Below are 20,017 nucleotides of genomic sequence, written 5' to 3' on the forward strand. Positions count from 1 at the left end.
ATTCATCTTAATTTAGGAGGATCTGAGTTAAAGGGCCAATATTCAAAGAGATTTAAGTGGGCGGGCAAGGCTCCTGCCCGCTTAAATTATGCTCGATGGGCTGTCAATATTCAGCAGTAATTCACCAGGTAATGGTGTAGAATATTGGCATTGACCAGGCAACCTAAAACCGGGCAGTAGAGGGGTGGACTTGAGAAGGATCTGTGGGGTCTAGCAATACTCAGTGTTGGTTCCCTCATAGCTAACCAGGCAGATAGGACCATATAAAATGCAGACCTATCTTTGCCTGGTTCCTACCTGGCCGTGGCATTGAGTATCAGACAGTGGCCAGAAAATGTCTATCCTGTGCTCTTCTCTCCCACTCAATCCCCCCCCTACAAAGAGCGTGACTATCCACCCTCACCCCTGAAAGAGCGGTGGGACATCCCCTTCCTCTGATGTTCCATCCCCAAAAGGAGGAATGGCAGGGGCAGCTCCTACTTCAAAATGGCTGCTGCAACCTTTGGTGGAAGCCTCACAGTACCTACCAAATTACGGCAAGACTGCTGCTAGAGGTTGTGGGCATCACTCCTGCCCTTTTTATGCTAGACCAGTAGGCATCACAGAAAGGAAGGGTTGGGGAGGATCACTGTTGGGGGATCTTTTTCAGGGATAGGGGAGAAAGAGAGAGGTGGTATCGAAGGCAGGAGGATTTACCAATACTCTTTTTGGTTGGAAGGAGAGAGGAATCGGAACCGGAGGGGTAACTCGGATCTGGCCAGGTACACTTAAGTGGGTACCCAGCTGAATACTGGAACTGGTGACATGTCTAGTCTTGCCTGGATATTCAGTTCCACTGCTGGCTGAATATTGACCCGTCTGCTTATAAATTTAGGCCTCTCACTCATTTGCCTAGTGTTGGAAATCAGCGCTGAACAGTGTGTTATTTCTAGCAAAAAAGGTGCCGGTACTCAAATGCCAGGCCACCCTTCAGGGGTGGGGTGATCATCGAAGGACCCACTCCACAGTAGCCAGGTCCCCTGCAACCAGTCACAGAATCTATGACAAGGCAGAATTGGTGTGTAGAGCCTGAGCTCTTTCATTAAAACCTGGGGTCCATGGGTCAATTTTAGCAGACAATGGAAAAAGGTGCCGGTACTCAGTACCCCCAAGTACCCCCTCAAAAAAAGCCCTGGCGCTGAAGCTCCTAACTTTTTTCTCCATCCCTGTTTCCATCCACTTTTCATGCTCTTAAATTTAGGAGTTTAGTGAAATTTTGAGTACAAAGTCATGCACTCAGTCCTAGTAAATTTTGAGAACGAGGCCAATGTATAAGCATAAATCTCACAAAATTAGGAGCGTAAATCCTTTCAATATTGGGCCTGTCATTTAAATGTGTACGCTAGCATACATGTACACATGATCATTTTAGAAGAAGCGCTGCATATCTTCATGTGTGCATCCAACGTGCACAGATTTAAAGAGGGCATGATTTAGATGGACCTTAAAGCTATGCATGAATTTCTTTTTATGTGATAGGAATGCATGTTTCCTGTCGGCATTTGCACCAGCTGCAATGAATGCCTGACAGTTAGCTAACTGCTCGTTTGGACCTGAAGTTTGGAGGAGTGATTGAGAGGTGAATTGTACTTATATCTCTAGCGCTCAAAACAAATGAATGTGAATTTTGGAACTTAGCCGCTTCACTGACTCCCCCCTGCAGATGTAGTTTTGCAAACGTCACAATTTACACATATACCCCTTAATTTTATAAAAAGCGCTAAAACAGTGTGTGCACAAATACGGGAGCGCCCCAATTTGCATGCACAGTTAAGCTGAATAACGAGCTAATTAGCACTAATAATCAGCTTTTAACGTGAGTATTGGCCATGCACATAAATTTAGATGTGAGATCTACACCTGAATTTTACACACAGAGGTGTGGAAATGGGAGGGCCATGGGCGGATCGGAGAAGATCAGGGGTGTGACTTTTAGTTGCATGCCTAATTATAGAATAAGGTGGTTCCATGTCTAATTATAGGCGCGGGCATTTGCATCATGTTTTTATTGGTGCAAATGGCCATGCCAACATATAGGCATAATCCCTGGGCTTAAGGTGGCTTAGGCACTATTCGAAAAACTGTGCCTAACTTTATTACTATCCAGCTCATTTTCGAAAGGGATCGCCGGCGATCTTCCGACACAAATCGGGAGATCGCCGGCGATCTCCTGATCCCGGCCAAATCGGTATTATCGAAAGCCAATTTTGGCCAGCCTTAACTGTTTTCTCATCGCGGCGCTGGCCAACCTTCAAGGGGGCATGTTGGAAGGGTAGCAAAGGCGGGAAGGGGGCGGGGCGTGGTTACGAGATGGCCGGTTTCACCTTATAATGAAAAACAAATGCCCGGCTCGAACAAGCATTTCGCCAGCGGGACTTGGTCCATGTATTTTTAGGACCAAGTCTGAAAAAAGTGCCCCAACTGACCAGATGACCACCGGAGGGAAGCGGGGATCACCTCTCCTTACTCCCCCAGTGGCCACCAACCTCCTCCCACCCAAAAACAAAAAGCAATAAAACATTTTTTTGCCAGCCTGTATGCCAGCCTGAAATGTCATACCCAGCTCCCTGACAGCAGTATGCAAGTCCCTGGAGCAGTTTTTAGTGGGAGCAGTGCACTTCAGGCAGGTGGACCCAGGCCCATCCCCCCCCACCTGTTACACTTGTGGTGGTAAATGAGAGCCCTCCAAACCCCTCCAAAGCCCACTGTACCCACATGTAGGTGCCCCCATTCACCCCTTAGGGCTATGGTAATGGTGTAGAGTTGTGGGGAGTGGGTTTTGGGGGGATTTGGGGGGCTCAGCACCCAAGGTAAGGGTGCTATGCACCTGGAAGCTATTTTTTTTTAATTTTGTTAAGTGCCCCCTAGGGTGCCCTGTTGGTGTCCTGGCATGCCAGGGGGGCCAGTGCACTACAAATGCTGGTTCCTCCCACATCCAAATGTCTTGCATTTCGCCGGGTTTGAGATGGCCGGCCCGGTTTCCATTATGGCAGGAAAATGAAGCCGGCCATCTCATCTAAACCCGGCGATCTGCTGGCGATCCTGCTGTAACCTGGCAAGCGATTTGGCTGGCGCCAAGCGTATTTTCAAAATACGCTTGGCTCCGCTCTCTCACGGAGCTGGCTCCGAAAATGGCCGGCCAGCGATTTCACCAGCGCCGTTCAATTATGCCCCTCCACGTGGAGGTTTTTCGGCACCAATTAGTTTGGCACTATTTATAGAATTCCCCCCTAGTGAAGACCTCTTGTTTGCATATACATCTTTGTAAGACCCCTTTTTCTTCTGTATGTGCTGCCAAACACATATATTTTTCCCATGACCTTATAAGTACAGAAGGCTCCATATTCACTGAGCTTTTTGTAAAATACACTGCAAATTGTGAATGTCCTAACTTTGACTTTGACACCCTATTGGAACCTAGACGACCTACACAAAATTAAGTTTTAAATCAACCAGAATGTGATATAAAGTTTTGTGCAAAAAACATGATTTTTTTTGTCTTTGGGGAAAAAAGTGTAACAAATAGAGTAAAAATTCAGAGCAAAGCATTGAAAGCTCACATTTTCTAGGTTTCTTTTCTTCATTCAAAATTTAAAAATTCTGTAGGAAATTGGAAAAAAAGTGCAGTTTTACACTATGCCAAAAAATTTGCCATTTTTACTTTGCAATGAAAACCTGTGAAATATTTTAATAGTGCAAATAATTACCTCCTTTGGGACCAACCATAGCAGATTTGGACTCCTTCAGAATTTCATGCAGAGGCTGACCTGTATACAGGATTGAGTGAGCATCCATGTTCACCTTTACAGTCTTACTTGCAGAAGTCAGATTGGTGAGAATCAGCATTAAGTTGATCTCCTTACTGAAGACAGGGGGCTTGATCAGCTTGAACTTCCCAGATATCCCAGGTGATGTTGGCTCACTGCTGCTGAACCCTCCAGTGGTCCGTCTTCTCCCTTTTTTCCACTTGTCTTGTTTGGCTTTAAGTTCTAACAGTTTTGCACAAGCTTTTTCATGCACCTTTCTCTCCTTATCTGACCCTGTTAAGAAAAAACAAAGACTCATGTTGAATCATATGATTCTGCTCCTCTGTTAGAACTTCACTGCTTCCTTTCTGGAAATCTACAGCAGCTAAACTCAACTACTTACTTTTTAAATCCTCTTACTCTCTTAACCATCTATATGTTCCATCTTTGCTTATACCCTACGCTGTCTATTAAAATGGTTTATTACGTGTTGTGTTGACATTGTAAGGAGTATACTACGCCATACTTTGTATTGTCATTTAAATATTTTTACTGCTGTAATTGTCTAGTACATAAGTACATAAGTAATGCCACACTGGGAAAAGACCAAGGGTCCATCGAGCCCAGCATCCTGTCCACGACAGCGGCCAATCCAGGCCAAGGGCACCTGGCAAGCTTCCCAAACGTACAAACATTCTATACATGTTATTCCTGGAATTGTGGATTTTTCTCAAGTCCATTTAGTAGTGGTTTAAGGACTAGTCCTTTAGGAAACCGTCTAACCCATTTTTAAACTCTGCTAAGCTAACCGCCTTCACCACGTTCTCCGGCAACGAATTCCAGAGTTTAATTATGCGTTGGGTGAAGAAAAAATTTTCTCCTATTTGTTTTAAATTTACTACACTGTAATTTCATCGCATGCCCCCTAGTCCTAGTATTTTTGGAAAGCGTGAACAGACGCTTCACATCCACCTGTTCCACTCCACTCATTATTTTATATACCTCTATCATGTCTCCTCTCAGCCGTCTCTTCTTCAAGCTGAAAAGCCCTAGCCTCCTTAGTCTTTCTTCATAGGGAAGTCGTCCCATCCCCACTATCATTTTAGTTGCCCTTCGCTGCACCTTTTCCAATTCTACTATTGCTTATGTTTGATTTATTCTTACTGTACACTGCCTTGAATGAACTCTTTCACAAAGGCGGTAAATAAATCCTGATAAATAAATAATAAACAAATCCTTTAATGCAAGTTGCCTGATCCAGCGGTAATGAAATGTCCTTTATTCTGGCATGTGTGATGAGATTCACTCTTCTGATTGGTTGCTTCATCTAGCCAGGATTTCTCTAAGACAGTGTTTTCATTCTGACACTTTCTAACTCTCTTGCAACTATTGTAAAATAAAAGTCCTGGCTTGATGGTCATGAGAATCAAAGCCCTCCATTTCTTCAAAGGACAAAGGTAGGAATCACTTTGGCTACAGCAAGCAGAAGATGAAACATTCTATTTATTGCATTTTTTTTATCCCACATTTTCCCACCCATTGGTAGGTTTAATGTGGCTTACATGTTACGTGGGAGCAGTTACAGAGTTTCAATTGCATTGACATTTAGTTCTAATACAAATGGTTAATCATAAAGTAGACTGTGTTTACAGGTATTGTGGAGGGATGGGTAAAAGTTTGTGAAACTACTACTACTACTACTATTTAACATTTCTAAAGTGCTACTAGGGTTACGCAGCGCTATACAATTTAACATAGAGGGCCAGTCCCTGCTCAAAGAGCTTACAATCTAAAAGACAAGTGAACAGTCAGTCCGATAGGGGTAGTCAAATTGGGGCAGTCTGGATTTCCTGAATGGTAAGAGTTAGGTGCCGAACGCAGCATTGAAGAGATGGGTTTTAGCAAAGACTTGAAGATGGGCAGGGAGGGGGCTTGGCGTAAGGGCTCAGGAAGGTTGTTCCAAGCATAGGGTGAGGCGAGGCAGAATGAGCGGAGCCTGGAGTTGGTGGTGCTTTGTTGTTTCCGGTTCTGAGGTTCATGTTGGTATGTCTCGGTTGATTGAAATTAGCCAGGGCTGGTGGGAACTTCTTAAACAGGTGTGTTTTTAGGTTTTCCTGAAGTTTAAGTAGTTATTCTTGAGTTTCAGGTCCTTTGGCAGCGAGTTCCAGAGTTGGGTGACTATGAAGGAGATGCTGGTGGAGTAGGCAGATTTGTATTTCAATCCTTTGCATTTGAGATAGTGGAGGGTTAAGTATGATCTAGCTGTTTCTATCAGGTTTCTCATTGGTAGATCAATAAGATCGGTCATATAGTTTGGTGCAAGGCCGTAGATAATTCTATATATGGTTGAGTAGATTTTGAAGGTTATGCGAGCTTTAATTGGTGGCCAATGTAGAGTTTGGAGAAGGGGTTTTGCACTTTCGAAGTGTGTTTTTCCGTAGGTGAGTCTGGCTGCTGTATTTTGTGCTGTTTGTAGTTTTCTTATTCTATAACTGGGCACCTCCATTTAGATACCCAGAAGATTGTGTGGTGAGAAACCTGTTCCGTAATGGGCACCAAGATTCCATTATAGAATCCTAGTGTAACTATACATTTATACATAGAACTGGTGCAAACGCAGTCAAGTATATATAGCAGGGATACATGCAACTTACAGTATTCTGTAAACGATGTGGTAAGAGCCCCACCATTGCCCACCCATCCTCCACCCATCTGTATGTCCTATGGGACAATTCTATATCTGGTGCCCTGATGCTCAAAGCTTTCTGTGCTTGGCAGCATTTGATTTAGACGGTTATAGCTAGTCTAGCACTCACGTTATTCAGTGTCTAACGCACAAAGCGGTTCGGTGTCCCTTTTATCGTTTATGGTAACAGCTACCAACAATTCTATGCAAATGTATTCCAACAAGCTCACTAGTATTAAAATGAGCATCCCGTGCAATGTACGGAAAAGAGTGCCTACCTTCAAAATTTTCCAGCAGGTCTGGAACTGTTGTTGCACGAGGGCAACTTCTCAGTGGAGCCGTCTGCTTGCTTTGTTTAATAGTACCTGCATGTGTGTGTGTGTCTCCCACACGTAGCAGTAGTGTTAAAAAGTTGTGGAACATTTTTTTATAGTATCTGCACATATGTGTGGAATGTGCCATATGAGTGTATTATTTGTGAGTGTGTCCTGCACATAACAGCATGTGATTTCCTTTGAGCATTGAATGCTGTTTTAAAATCAGTAATTTCAATCATGGATATAGATGCAATCGGTATTTAACGGTGACTTTTGAGCATCAGCACCCAAGTGTCATAGATTTGGCCCTGGACCCCCCTGCCGATGACCATTTCGACCCCCCTCCCACCGCCAACCCTCCTCCGCTGCCGCCGTCGCCGTGGGCTACCTTTGCTGGCGGGGTACAACGTGCAGGACGTCAGACTCAGAAACAGAATGAAACCTTGCGCCGGAAGAACAGGACCTCGGCTGGCGGGGATTGGGGTCCCCCGCCAGCAAAGGTAGACTGTGGCGGGGGAGGGTTGGCGGCGGGAGGGGGGGTCGATAGGGTCATCGGCAAGGAGGGGTCAAAGATGGTGGTACTGGCAGTGGGTCGGCGATGCTGGGGGGGGGGGGCTAAAATGTGCCCCCTCACCTCGGGCTCTGGACCCCCCTCCCAGCGAAGTCTGGCTATGCCCCTGGTTTAGGCACCTTAGATGCAGTGCAATGAGTGCTAATTCTTTAATGACATTTGGGTATCAAGATTGTGTTAAAGAAAACTCGTGTAAGACAGCAACAACACACCTACATCTTGGAACGCCCACTTATGCCACGTCAATAGAAGGCATTAATGTGGCAATTTAGCATTCAATTTACAGTACTCTGTAAATTACACTGCAAATGTTAAGAATATAACATAAGAAAATAAGCATTGCCATACTGGGACAGACCGAAGGTCCATCAAGCCCAGTATCCTGTTTCCAACAGTGGCCAATCCAGGTCACAAATACCTGGCAGAAACTCAAATAGTAGCAACATTCCATGTAGAAACCCCAAAGAGTAGCATGATTCTAGAATTTAAAGAATAACAAGATTCCATGCAGAACTTCAAAGTGTAGCAACATTCCATGTAGAACCCCAAAGAGCAGCAAGATTCCATTCAGAATCCCAAGTACATAAGTGTTGCCATACTGGGACAGACCGAAGGTCCATCAAGCTCAGTATTCTGTTTCCAACAGTGGCCAATCCAGGTGACAAGTACTTGGCAAGAACCCAGAACAGTACAATACATTTTATGCTGCTTATCCTAGAAATAAGCAGTGGATTTTCCCCAAGTCCATTTTAATAATAGCTTATGGACTTTTCTTTAAGGAAGCTATCCAAACCTTTTTGTAACCCCGCTAACTGCTTTTACCACATTCTCTAGCAACGAATTCCAGAGTTTAATTACATGTTGAGTGAAGAAATATTTTCTGCAATTTGTTCTAAATTTACTACTTTGTAGCTTCACTGTGTGCCCCTAGATCTAGTATTTTGGAAAGAGTAAACAAGCGATTCACGTCTACCCATTCCATTCCACTCATTATTTTATATCTCAGCCAGACTCTTCTGTGCATATGTATACACTTGCAGCACTTTGTAACATTTATGCATGTGAAGGAAAGGGAACAGGTAATGGTAATGAATTTGATTTATCGCCTAGTTGTGCTACAACCAAAGTGGTTTACACATATAATATGCAGGTACATGCATGGGTGCATAGATGCGGGCATCCAGTTATATAATTGCCCTTCATGTGTTTTAGATCAGTATAGTACTTGTTTTATGAGGGACTGGAGGACTGATGGTAAGGTAGATTTCATTCCCATTCAAACATTAGCTTTTGTACCGAGGCATTTTCAGCACCTTGGCTGGGTTTTTTCCTCCCCTTTATTACATATCCCGTTTCTAATATACTTAATCTGGTCATTGCAACAAAGGCTCAGAGTAAGGAACTGTGCACCAAAACTCCTTCAGAACTTTGCAATCATGGGTCCTGAATCCAGCCACTAGGTGTCACCCTTAAGCTATGATCGCAGCCCACATCCCCTGCCCTCCCACTGGAGGCTATGGACATGGTTTCTCTGCATCTCCAGCTACAGTCCCAGTTGACCTGGGAAGTAGAAGGCCTGATTCAAGGACTGAACTAAGGTTCTTCTGCATTGCAGTACAGAGCACTGCCCCTGAGAGTAGGACAGAAATGGTGGTAGGTATGATCTACAGTAATCATTAAAGAAAACAAATCTACCTTAGAAGTCTAGAATAACGCATTGCCAAAAGGTTTAAGAGCTGGCAAGGTGAGCCTTTTTTTCTGGGATTATATAAACGGTATCATTTATCATTTATTGTTTATTTTACTATACCGTCACTTATTGCATAGCAAATCAGAACGGTTCACATAGCAAATATTAGAATAAAAATTAACATAAATTAAAATTATTTATGAACATCTAAAAAAGGAGTGGAGGATTGGCCTAGTGGTTAGGGTGGTGGACTTTGGTCCTGAGGAAGTGAGTTCGGTTCCCACTTCAGGCACAGGCAGCTCCTTGTGACTCTGGGCAAGTCACTTAACCCTCCATTGCCCCATGTAAGCCGCATTGAGCCTGCCATGAGTGGGAAAGCACAGGGTACAAATGTAACAAAAATAAAATAGATACTATTGGAGATTCTACATGGAATGTTAGATTGTAAGCTCTCTTGAGCAGGGACTGTCCCTCCCCGTGTTTAAACTTGTACAGCACTGCGTAACCCTGGCAGCGCTATAGAAATGCTAAGTAGTAGTAGTAGTAATGTTGCTACTATTGGAGATTCTACATGGAATGTTGCTATTCCACTAGCAACATTCCATGTAGAAAGCTGCGCAGGCTTCTGTTTCTGTGAGTCTGACTCACAGAAGCAGAAGCCTGCGCAGCCACATTGGTGATCTGCAAGGGCCGACTTCTACATGGAATGTTGCTAGTGGAATAGCTCAAAATATTATAATAATAATCTGGTTTCAATGTCTCTATATCATCTTGATACTAAAGATGATGAACAATTTATATATAAAGCGTTAATAGCAAAGATATTCCATCCAAGTATTTAAAGCATATATCTATTCTTGAACCTCAGTGATATAAATCGTCCTTTAAAGATAGGAACGATTTAAAAGAACATCCAGTTCTTCATTGGTTCTTATTTTCCTATTTTCTTTCAATTTATCTAAATATAGATTTATTTCATATCAAACACTTATCTTTTATTTATTGGTTTTGTCGGACCCAGGGGATCAAACGTCCGACGTGCACGTTTCGCCCATAATGGGCTGTCTCAAGGACATTCCCCCCGTGCTTATTTTAGCGTCAGCTCGGCAAAAGTTAATGGAAATAGTGGAATAGCAACATTCTATGTAGAATCTCAAATAGTAGCAACAGTGGAGGAGTGGCCTAGTGGTTAGGGTGGTGGACTTTGGTCCTGGGGAACTGAGGGACTGAGTTTGATTCCCACTTCAGGCACAGGCAGCTCCTTGTGACTCTGGGCAAGTCATTTAACCCTCCATTGCCCCATGTAAGCTGCATTGACCCTGCCATGAGTGGGAAAGCGCAGGGTACAAATGTAACAGGAAAGAAGGCAGACAAATCTTTCTTACTAGAGAAAATTAACCCTCCATTGCCCCACGTAAGCTGCATTGACCCTGCCATGAGTGGGAAAGCGCAGGGTACAAATGTAACAGGAAAGAAGGCAGACAAATCTTTCTTACTAGAGAAAATAAAGACAATCTCAGCATGTACAACAATCATACATTCAACAAGAACATAAATCAAAAACATCTGAAAAACGTCTGCCTAGAATTGGAGGTTATGAGCTTGATGATCTTCTGAGGTCTCTTTCAACTTTATTTTTCTATGATACCATTAAATTAAATAATGTAAAGCACTCCATACCTTCTGGATATTTGTAGTTATTTGTAACATCCGTACGGTCAAAACTGCCCACTGCCTTGGTGCTGATACATTGTCCAACCGTCCGAGTATCCGAGTGAACCCTCTCAGCTTTTTTGTCGCTATAGTAAATCCAGATCATACGGTCAGCATTCACCTCTGAATACACAAACGGTGTATCGTAATCCAAGTCCACATATCCTTCTTTGATAGCTGTGACTGAGGTGGGACCACAACAATATACTCCTACAGCACAGACACAAAGGAAAAACTAGAAGGGGTAGATTCAAGAAAGAGCACCGAACTTTAGGTTCCTGGATGATGAAGCAGGAATTCCATAATGGCAGTAATGCACAGAGCTGTCATTATAGAAACTAGCGTAAGTTTGCAGTTTTGTTCTTAACTTTATGTGCAGCAGGGGCGTAGCTACGTGGTGCCATGGGGGCATGGGCCCCCGTAGATTTGGCACTGGTCCCCCCTCGCTGCCAACCCCTTCGACCCCCCCCTCCCACCGCCACCGCCATCATTAGGTACCTTTGCTGGCAGGGTCCCCAACCCCTGCCAGCCAAAGTCCTCTTCTCCGGTGCAGCCATGTTGCTGATCTGCAAGGGCAGGCTTCTGTTTCTGTGAGTCTGACGTCCTGCACGTGCAGGACGTCAGACTCACAGAAAGAGAAGCCTGCGCGGCCGCATTGCTGATCTGCAAGAGCAGATCAGCAAAGCGGCTGCGCTGGAGAAGAGGACTTCAGCTGGCGGGGGTTGGGGACCCCCGCCAGCTAAGGTACCTGACGGCGGTGGCGGGGGAAGGTGGTGGTGGCGGCAGGGAGGTCAAAAATGGCGAGGAGGGTTAAAATGGTGGTGGTGGTGGTGGGTGGGGGGTCAGCAGCACCGAGGGGGGGGGGGGGCTAAAACGTGCCCCCTCACCTCGGCCTCTGGACCCTCCTCCCGCCGAAGTCTGGCTACGCGCCTGATGTGCAGGTGCTTATGCCATGTCGAAGGCTGGCATAAGTGGTTGTGGCTGACTGCTGGCAGTTAAGTGCGTAACTGTATTATAGTATAACCTATGTGCTTAACTCCTAGGCATGCCCCTGACCCGCCTATGCTACTACTACTACTACCACTAATCAATTCTATAGCGCTACTAGATGTACACATCACTGTACACATTATGGGCTAGATTCTATATATATGGTGCCTAGAAAATCTGAACAGAACACTTTTCCGCCTAAGCATATTCTATAAGCAGCGCCTAGATTTAGGCGCAGTATTTAGAATATGCTTAGTTGATATCCTAGCGTCTAAAACTACGCGCATCCACTTACACCAATGAAAATGTGGCAGATTTAGGTGCACAAGGCCATATTCTAAACCACCATGCATAAATTAAGAAACGCCCATTTCCCCGCCCATAACATACCCCTTTTTGCGTGCATGCTTAAAATTTAGGCGCGGTGCATTACAGAATACGCTTACGGAGTTATACACATAAGTTCTAATTATTGGCAATTACTGCTCTTTATTGCTTGTTAAGGGCTGTTGACAATGCTGATTGGCTTGTTAAGCCAATTAAGTTACGCACGTTGTTACAGAATACGCTTGGATTTCGGTGTGGATCTCTAGGTGCGTTATATAGAAGCCGGCGGTATATGCAGGTACTTTCTCTGTCCCTAGAGGGCTCACAATGCCTCTCCTATGTCCCCACTCTCCTCGAAGTTGCGCGCAATATAAATTGAGCACACAAGTCTAAGGAAAAGTTGCACACACAACTGCTAATTGTTATCAATTACCACCAATTAAAATAATTTTAAGCCAATATTGGCTTCTAATTTGAATTAATGGCCCTTTATTAAATTAAGATGTACACACAAATGACTTTATTCTATAACTTGCGTCTCCAACTTTGGGCGCCAAGTCTAAAGTTGGGCACTTAATTTTATTGAATTAAGTGGTAAATGCACAGGGACTGTTAGCAGATGCTATGATATGGACGTGTGCATTTGAAGGTGCGTTTTTCATTTCTTTTTTTTGTTTTTGTTTTGTTTTGCTTCTTTTCTCTTTCTCGATATTTACATGCCTGCCAAACAGGTTTCAGGTCCTCTTACAGCGCCGAAACAGTCCTAACAACGCTTATTGCAAACTTTAGAAAAGAGCTAAGTAAAGGCAGAAAGATCATCAACTTACAATTTGATATGTGGACCATGACATTCTACTCAGACTAGCCATTAAGCCCGTTAAAACAGGCGAAATTTCCAGCTACCCTCCTCGCTGCCGCTCCCTTCCCCCTCCGTGCCGGGCCCCCTGCACTGGCCTGACAGCGCCTCTCACCTCCGTGTATGGAGGTGAGAGGTGAGAGGCGCAGTCAGGTCAGTGCAGGGGGCCCGATACGGAGGGGGGCGGGAGTGGCGGCGGGGATGGGGGGAGGGTGGAGGTTGGTGTGCCGATGTTCGTTTCCAGGCTCCAGCTCCAGCGGCAGCGTCCGACAGTCCGACTCCATTTCCCTCTCTTTTCCGCCCTCTGACATCATCACATCTTGACGTGAGGGCGGGACAGAGAGGGAAGTCTCTACTGCGCATTTGCAGGTGAGTCGGTCACTTGCCATTTATATGTTTGATTGTATTGGTATATTTGGCAATGCTCTTCAATAGTTCAGGGGCTTTCTCATCTTTAGCAAGAGTCAACTGGGAAGCTAAAAGAGTATTTGCCGATTGTAGAGCTATTGAAACGCTTTCCAGCTGACTCTTTTTCAAGACCACCAGTGCATTATAAAAACTACCTTCTGGAGTTTTATCTATTCACGCAGCTAAGAAAAACTCCTGAGGCAGGCCTGTGGCCGAAACACAGATCTATGTTGAGTCTACAATAAATCACTGTGAATATTAGTCTGTTGTCCTGGTCTCTTGAGTCATTGGCCTACTTCCCACATCCTTTTTGCTACTAATTGGATAGTGCCATGATGATCTGCCCGGATAATCATCAGTGCTCTCTGAATAAGTGCTGGTGAAAATCCAGGTTTAATCCACTCAGTGGGATTTATCCAAGTAGCAGCCTCTTCTGCACAGTAAATTCAGCCAAATATTGACCCCCCCTTGTGTCACCTTCACTTGTTTCTTGGGGAGTTGCATCAAGAACCTGCCATCCATCAAAGATTGATCCAAGATCTTTTCTGGCAAACCAGCCTTCATTCCAGACGTGAAAATTCCTGTAAATGAGGACAAACAGAGAAACATTCATCTGATAGGTAGCAAGGAAGCAAATACGGTTATACTGCAGAACGACTTGTACAGAGAGGCTTGCAGAGTGACCATTATCTTCAAGTAAAAAAAGAGACAGTTGAGCTAGTCTCATTTTGCCCACTTAAATCGTTGGAATGTAGTTCTGGTTGACTCAGAGATCCATGAGCTGCATTTTCATGAATGAAGTGGAGGAAGACTAGTACTGACTTTGTCCCTTTGACACAGAGCTAAGAGATGACCATAAACCCTAGTGCAGTTCACGGTTTATCAGAGTCACTTCTGGCAGCAGCTCATATATCATCATTTATCAGTTTGATATTCCACAATGGACCAAAAAACAATGGCATTTAAGTGGTGTACAGAAAACCATAGATAGCTAAAGGTAAATATAAAAAAAAACACCCCAGACAAAATAAGGGAAAAAGAGGCAATAAGAAAACTAAGTAAGGGATGGAAAAGCAAGTTTGAAGAAGTGGGTTTTGAGTTCTGTTGTGAAGGTAGTGAATGAAGATTCAGAGCAGATCTGGAAAGGGAGTGAGTTCCAGAGCATAGGACCAATATAACTGAAAGTAGAAGTACTTCCCACCCCCAGCACGCCGTATGTTCCCACCCGTAACCTCCGCTCTCAGAACAAATCACTCCTATCTGTACCCTTCTCCACCACCGCTAACTCCAGACTCCGCCCCTTCTGCCTTGCAGCACCTTATGCCTGGAACAGACTTCCCGAGCCCATACGCCATGCGCCCTCCCTGCCCATCTTCAAGTCCTTACTCAAAGCCCATCTCTTCTCCCTTGCTTTTGGCGCCTAACCACCCTCCCCATTCATGTTACCTACACTGACTACATAGTTTGTAACCTTTAGATTGTAAGTTCTCTTGAGCAGGGACTGTCCTCCCCCATGTTAAACTTGTTCAGTGCTGCGTAACCCTGGCAGCGCTATAGAAATGCTAAGTAGTAGTAGTAGTAGTAGAGTGGTATCTATATGAATAACAGAAGCAGGAGGAAGGGAGAGGAGACCAGTATTAGAGGACTGGAGTGTGTATGTATGTGTTGGGTGGGGGGGGGGGGGAGTGTAGGGAATGTTAAGACGTTGTAAGTAGTCAGGGGCATAGGGAAAGAGTCCTTTATAACTGAGGGTCAATAGTTTGAAATGAATGCATGAGGAGAGAGGCAACCAGTGTTCAGAGTGATGGCGTGGAGTAATGTGGTCAAAGGGGTGGGCATTATGAAGTAGTCATTTGGCTGTAGATTGTACTATGTAGGTGCTTGATGGACTAAAGTGGCAAACCAGCATATAGGGAGTTGTAATAGTCCAGACGTGTGATTATCAAGGCAAGCAGCAAGGTGTGGATAGCAGGGGAAGGGAGAAACGAGCAAACAGAGTGAATACAGTGATGGGGATAGAATGAGAATGGACTACAGCATCAATTTGAATCTTGAAGGTGAGCTGAAGGTCCAGAAAAACACCAGGGACTTTAATGGAATCTTTATAGGAGAAGGGAAGTTCAAAGAATTACAGAGGCTTTTAGAAGTGAAGAAGAATGAGGATACACTATGCATAAAAGACTGTGTGTGTGTGTGGGGGGGGGGGGGGGGGAGGAATTTACCAACATGGGCTACCATGAAGCAGGGGCATAGCCAGACTTCGGCGGGAGGGGGGGCCAGAGCCCGAGGTGAGGGGGCACATTTTAGCCCCCCCCCCCGGCGTCGCCAACCCCCCCGGCCATTACCGACCCCCCCGCCACCACCAACTTTGACGACCCCTGCCGATGACCCTCTCAACCCCTCTCCCGCCGCCAACCCTCCCCCGCCGTCGCCTACCTTTGCTGGCAGAGTCCCCAATCTAGTAGAGGAGGTCCTTGAGCAGGGACTGTCCTTCCATGTTAAATTGTACAGTGCTGCGTAACCCTAGTAACACTTTAGAAATGTTAAGTAGTAGTAGTAGTAGTCCTCTTCTTCCTCCAAAGGCTTCATTCTGCACTTTGTACGTGCAGGACATCAGACTCACAGAAACAAGGCTTTGTTCTGTTTCTGTGAGTCTGGCGTCCATTGCTGGCTGATCTGCAAGGCTTCGTTCTGTTTCTGTGAGTCTGGCGTCCGTTGCTGGCTGATCTGCAAGGCTTTGTTCTGTTTCTGTGAGTCTGGCATCCGTTGCTGGCTGATCTGCAAGGCTTCGTTCTGTTTCTGTGAGTCTGACGTCCTGCACACGTCAGAAACAGAACGAAGCCTTCGGAGGAAGAAGAGGACCTCACCAGCAAAGGTAGCCCAAGGTGACGGCGGGGGAGGGTTGAAGGCAGGAGGGGGGTCGAGAGGGTCATCCGCAGGGGGGTCCAGGGCCAAATCTACGGGGGCCCAGGCCCCACGTAGCTACGCCACTTCCGTGAAGTTGTGTTATTTCACTGTTAACCACAATTATTAGTAACTAGGCCTCATTGCGTTAAATGGGACCTTGTGCTAAAACAGTACGATTTAGGGATAAAATATCACATCTTAATGGTACCCCATATTGGTAACTACGCAATAAAGGGAGTTTAAAAAAAATAGAATTAAATTGATATTTACCAAATGCTATCTTTGCTTAATTTTGTAGGTTGCCCCAAATAATCATAGTACTCATCGATGCTCAGGTTTGCATTGGTGTCATGAGCAGAGGAAAAGTTTGTGATGACACGGGCAGGGATCCCCAAACATCTAAGCACTAAAATCGAATAAGAAGGGATAAATCAAGATTCTATATCATAGATCTGAAGGTCTGCAATATACATTCATATCTGTCAGCTGTGATCATTTGTGATTTAAAGTGCAAACAAATCTACATTATGCCCAGACTCCGATTAAACTATAGTTTTAGTTTATTAATTTGTGTTCCACTTCCAAATAGGCGGGTCCACACTCGATACATACACAGTCTTACTACAGAATAGGACAGAGAGAAGGAGATTAACAGGTATGGCTAGATCAGAGAATGATTCATGCAATAACGTGGGCCACCCACAGTCCACACTTCCCAACTCCAAAACCCATACAGGCAACTTGCAATTTTGATTCAGCAAATTCAACATCTGAACAGTATTAGTTATAAAACAACAAGGCAAACGATCTGCAAACTCCAACGTAGACAACAAAACAGCAGATACAAAACGGAAGAATGTTCAAAAATTTATTGATGTTGTCAAATATCAGACTTATTGCCCGGGTAAGGCCGTGTTTCGCCCAAGAAGGGCAGCGTCAGGGGCAAAACTCTCAGAGATATCATTCGTCGTAATAAATGTTATTCACATGAACCTTGAAATGGTAGGTTCTTGATAGAATAATGAGTTCTTGAAAAAACAGCAGGAAGTGCTGAAGGAAAGGCATGTGATGATCGTCATTAGTGTATTCTTCCTGCTGTTTTTTCAAGAACTCATTATTCTATCAAGAACCTACCATTTCAAGGTTCATGTGAATAACATTTATTACGACGAATGGTATCTCTGAGATTTTTGCCCCAGACGCTGCCCTTCTTGGGCGAAACACGGCCTGTGTCGGGCAATAAGTCTGGTATTTGACATCATCAATAAATTTTTGAACATTCTTCCATTTTGTATCTGCTGTTTTGTTGTCTACAGTATTAGTTATATACTGCCCTTCCAGTCATATCGTATGACATAAATCCAGCAACAACCGGACTAGATGGTAATGTCATGGTCTGACTGATGAGAACCAATATCATTATCAACCAATCGAAACCTCTGCTGTTTGGGTCAAAGGCCATCTCATATTTAACAGATGGCAGTCAAATAATTCTCAAGCGGTAACACTAGAGAAGATAAATATTTCATGCTCCTAATTCCAAAGACTCATCTTCATTAAACTGGAACACCCAATGTGTAACTTCCAAACTGCCATGCTGTGACGAAACTCCCTCGCTTAACCTCTACCACCAACCACTCCACGAGAGGACAGGAGGGAAAACTTCTTCCTCTACCACAACCCAAAGACTGACTAAAATGCGGCCCCTCCCACGTATTCCAATATGGGAGGTTGGGAGGGTGACGTTCTGGTACCATGTTAGAAAGCCCCAGTTTAGTCTGTGGCTTTATTCGTAAATGTGACCTCTTGAATATCTCTGACTTCTAAGCAATCTGCAGTCTTCTGAAATATATAGAGAATCTGGTTATGGTTTCGACCTGTTAGACTGTCAATGAAATGCTTGGAAGTTTTTCTTATATATACTGTCATCTACCACATTTGCTTATTTTCGATCTGACAAAGAAGGGCAACCTTCGAAAGCTAATCAAGAAATGTATTAAGTTATGTCCAATAAAAAAGGTATCATTTTATTTTATTTTCCATCTTTTATTTTGTTTGATTTCTATTGATGACCTTTGGATGGAATTGTTTTTCTGTTGAAATTCATTCTTCATGCGGCACTCAAAGACAAACACCTGCTTGATTTGGTCTCTGAATGTTAAGGTTTCAGTAGCTCTCCATATATTGAGGTGCCTAGGTTTCCGCCTTATGCTGATATATTCTGCCATTTCATGAAAGCGTGATATCTTATTCTTTTGGAAATGAAAGGTGACTCTAACCTTTTTGTTGATGGAAACATACCTGTGCACATAACTCCAGCAAAGACCCAGCACTGGCCATATGCAACACTCTTAAATTTCCTTTTGTACCACTTCAGAAGAATGTCGGTACTTCCGTACCATCTGAGGGGGCTGATCCCATCGTAATATTTACCACTCCAGTTTCCCACCAGAACCCCTTTGTCATCGTTGCTGTTTATCTAGGAAAAAAAAGGAGGGGTATAGAAGACAGATAAAGAAATAGAACAAGGAGTTGGTTAATCAGGAATTTTTAGTACATCCTCCGTCCATGGTGTGTCTTATGTTTATTCAAACCAAAGGGTAAAAAGCTTTGGAACAAATTAGAGAAAATAATTCTTACTCAATGCATCGTTAAGCTCATAGGAACAATCTCTGTGGGTTCCAGTAGGCGCTGACCACCCTCAATATCGAGCAAGTCCCTTCACTGTATCTAGGGAGGGGCAATTTGTTTTGTCTTTGGCACCTTCAATCATTTTCAAGTGTTTTTTTTTTTTTTGGTTACATTTGTACCCTGCGCTTTCCCACTCATGGCAGGCTCAATGCGGCTTACATGGGGCAATGGAGGGTTAAGTGACTTGCCCAGAGTCACAAGGAGCCGCCTGTGACTGAAGTGGGAATCCAACTCAGTTCCTCAGGACCAAAGTCCACCACCCTAACCACTAGGCCACTCCTCCACTGTTGCTACTATTTGAGATTCTACATGGAATGTTGCTATTCCACTAGCAACATTCCATGTAGAAGTCGGCCCTTGCAGATCACCAATGTGGCCGCGCAGGCTTCTGCTTCTGTGAGTCTGACGTCCTGGTGCAGGACGTCAGACTCACAGAAACAGAAGCCTGCGCAGCCTTCTACATGGAATGTTGCTAGTGGAATAGCAACATTCCATGTAGAATGTCCAATAGTAGCAACATTCCATGTAGAATCTCCAATAGTATCTATTTTATTTGTGTTACATTTGTACCCCGCAGGCTCAATGCGGCTTACATGGGGCAATGGAGGGTTAAGTGACTTGCCCAGAGTCACAAGGAGCCGCCTGTGCCTGAAGTGGGAATCCAACTCAGTTCCTCAGGACCAGAGTCCACCACCCTAACCACTAGGCCACTCCTCCACTCATTGATGGTTATAGTTGGGCTTTAAAAAGGGTTGATTATGTTCCTGGAGGAAAAATCCATAAACTGCTATTAAGATAGACACTGCTCATCCCGAGGAGTAAACAGCATAGAATCTTGATACTTTCTGGGATCCTGTCAAAAAATAAAAGGGAAAAAAAGCCACTCCAAAAATGAAATAACAAGAGGAAAAACAAAAAGGAGGGAAAACCGCGGTGACCAAAAACTGAAATACAATTTCAAATGTAACTAGAACTGAGTATAATAGTAATGAGAAAAATGTAGCAAGGAGACAACAGACATTAATCGGGACAGGTCATTGGATCTCTTACAGTCCCAGCTGTTTCAAGTCCCAGTT

At 44.3% G+C, this 20,017-nt stretch overlaps 1 protein-coding gene across 1 annotated transcript in view; it reads right to left on the reverse strand.

The window, feature by feature from the left end:
• The window catches only part of LOC115475888 (protein-glutamine gamma-glutamyltransferase 6-like), a 46,300-nt gene that overhangs the window by 7,648 nt on the left and 18,635 nt on the right, over positions 1-20,017 (reverse strand). Inside the window, exons 7-11 of the mRNA XM_030211953.1 lie at positions 18,552-18,729; positions 16,521-16,656; positions 13,821-13,924; positions 10,730-10,972; positions 3,747-4,079 (exon numbers count right to left, since the gene is read on the reverse strand). Of these exons, the coding sequence (XP_030067813.1) occupies positions 3,747-4,079; positions 10,730-10,972; positions 13,821-13,924; positions 16,521-16,656; positions 18,552-18,729 (994 nt within the window). The remainder of the gene's footprint in view (positions 1-3,746; positions 4,080-10,729; positions 10,973-13,820; positions 13,925-16,520; positions 16,657-18,551; positions 18,730-20,017) is intronic.

Source organism: Microcaecilia unicolor, chromosome 8, assembly GCF_901765095.1.
Source record: "Microcaecilia unicolor chromosome 8, aMicUni1.1, whole genome shotgun sequence".
In the NCBI taxonomy this organism is placed as follows: Eukaryota; Metazoa; Chordata; class Amphibia; order Gymnophiona; family Siphonopidae; genus Microcaecilia; species Microcaecilia unicolor.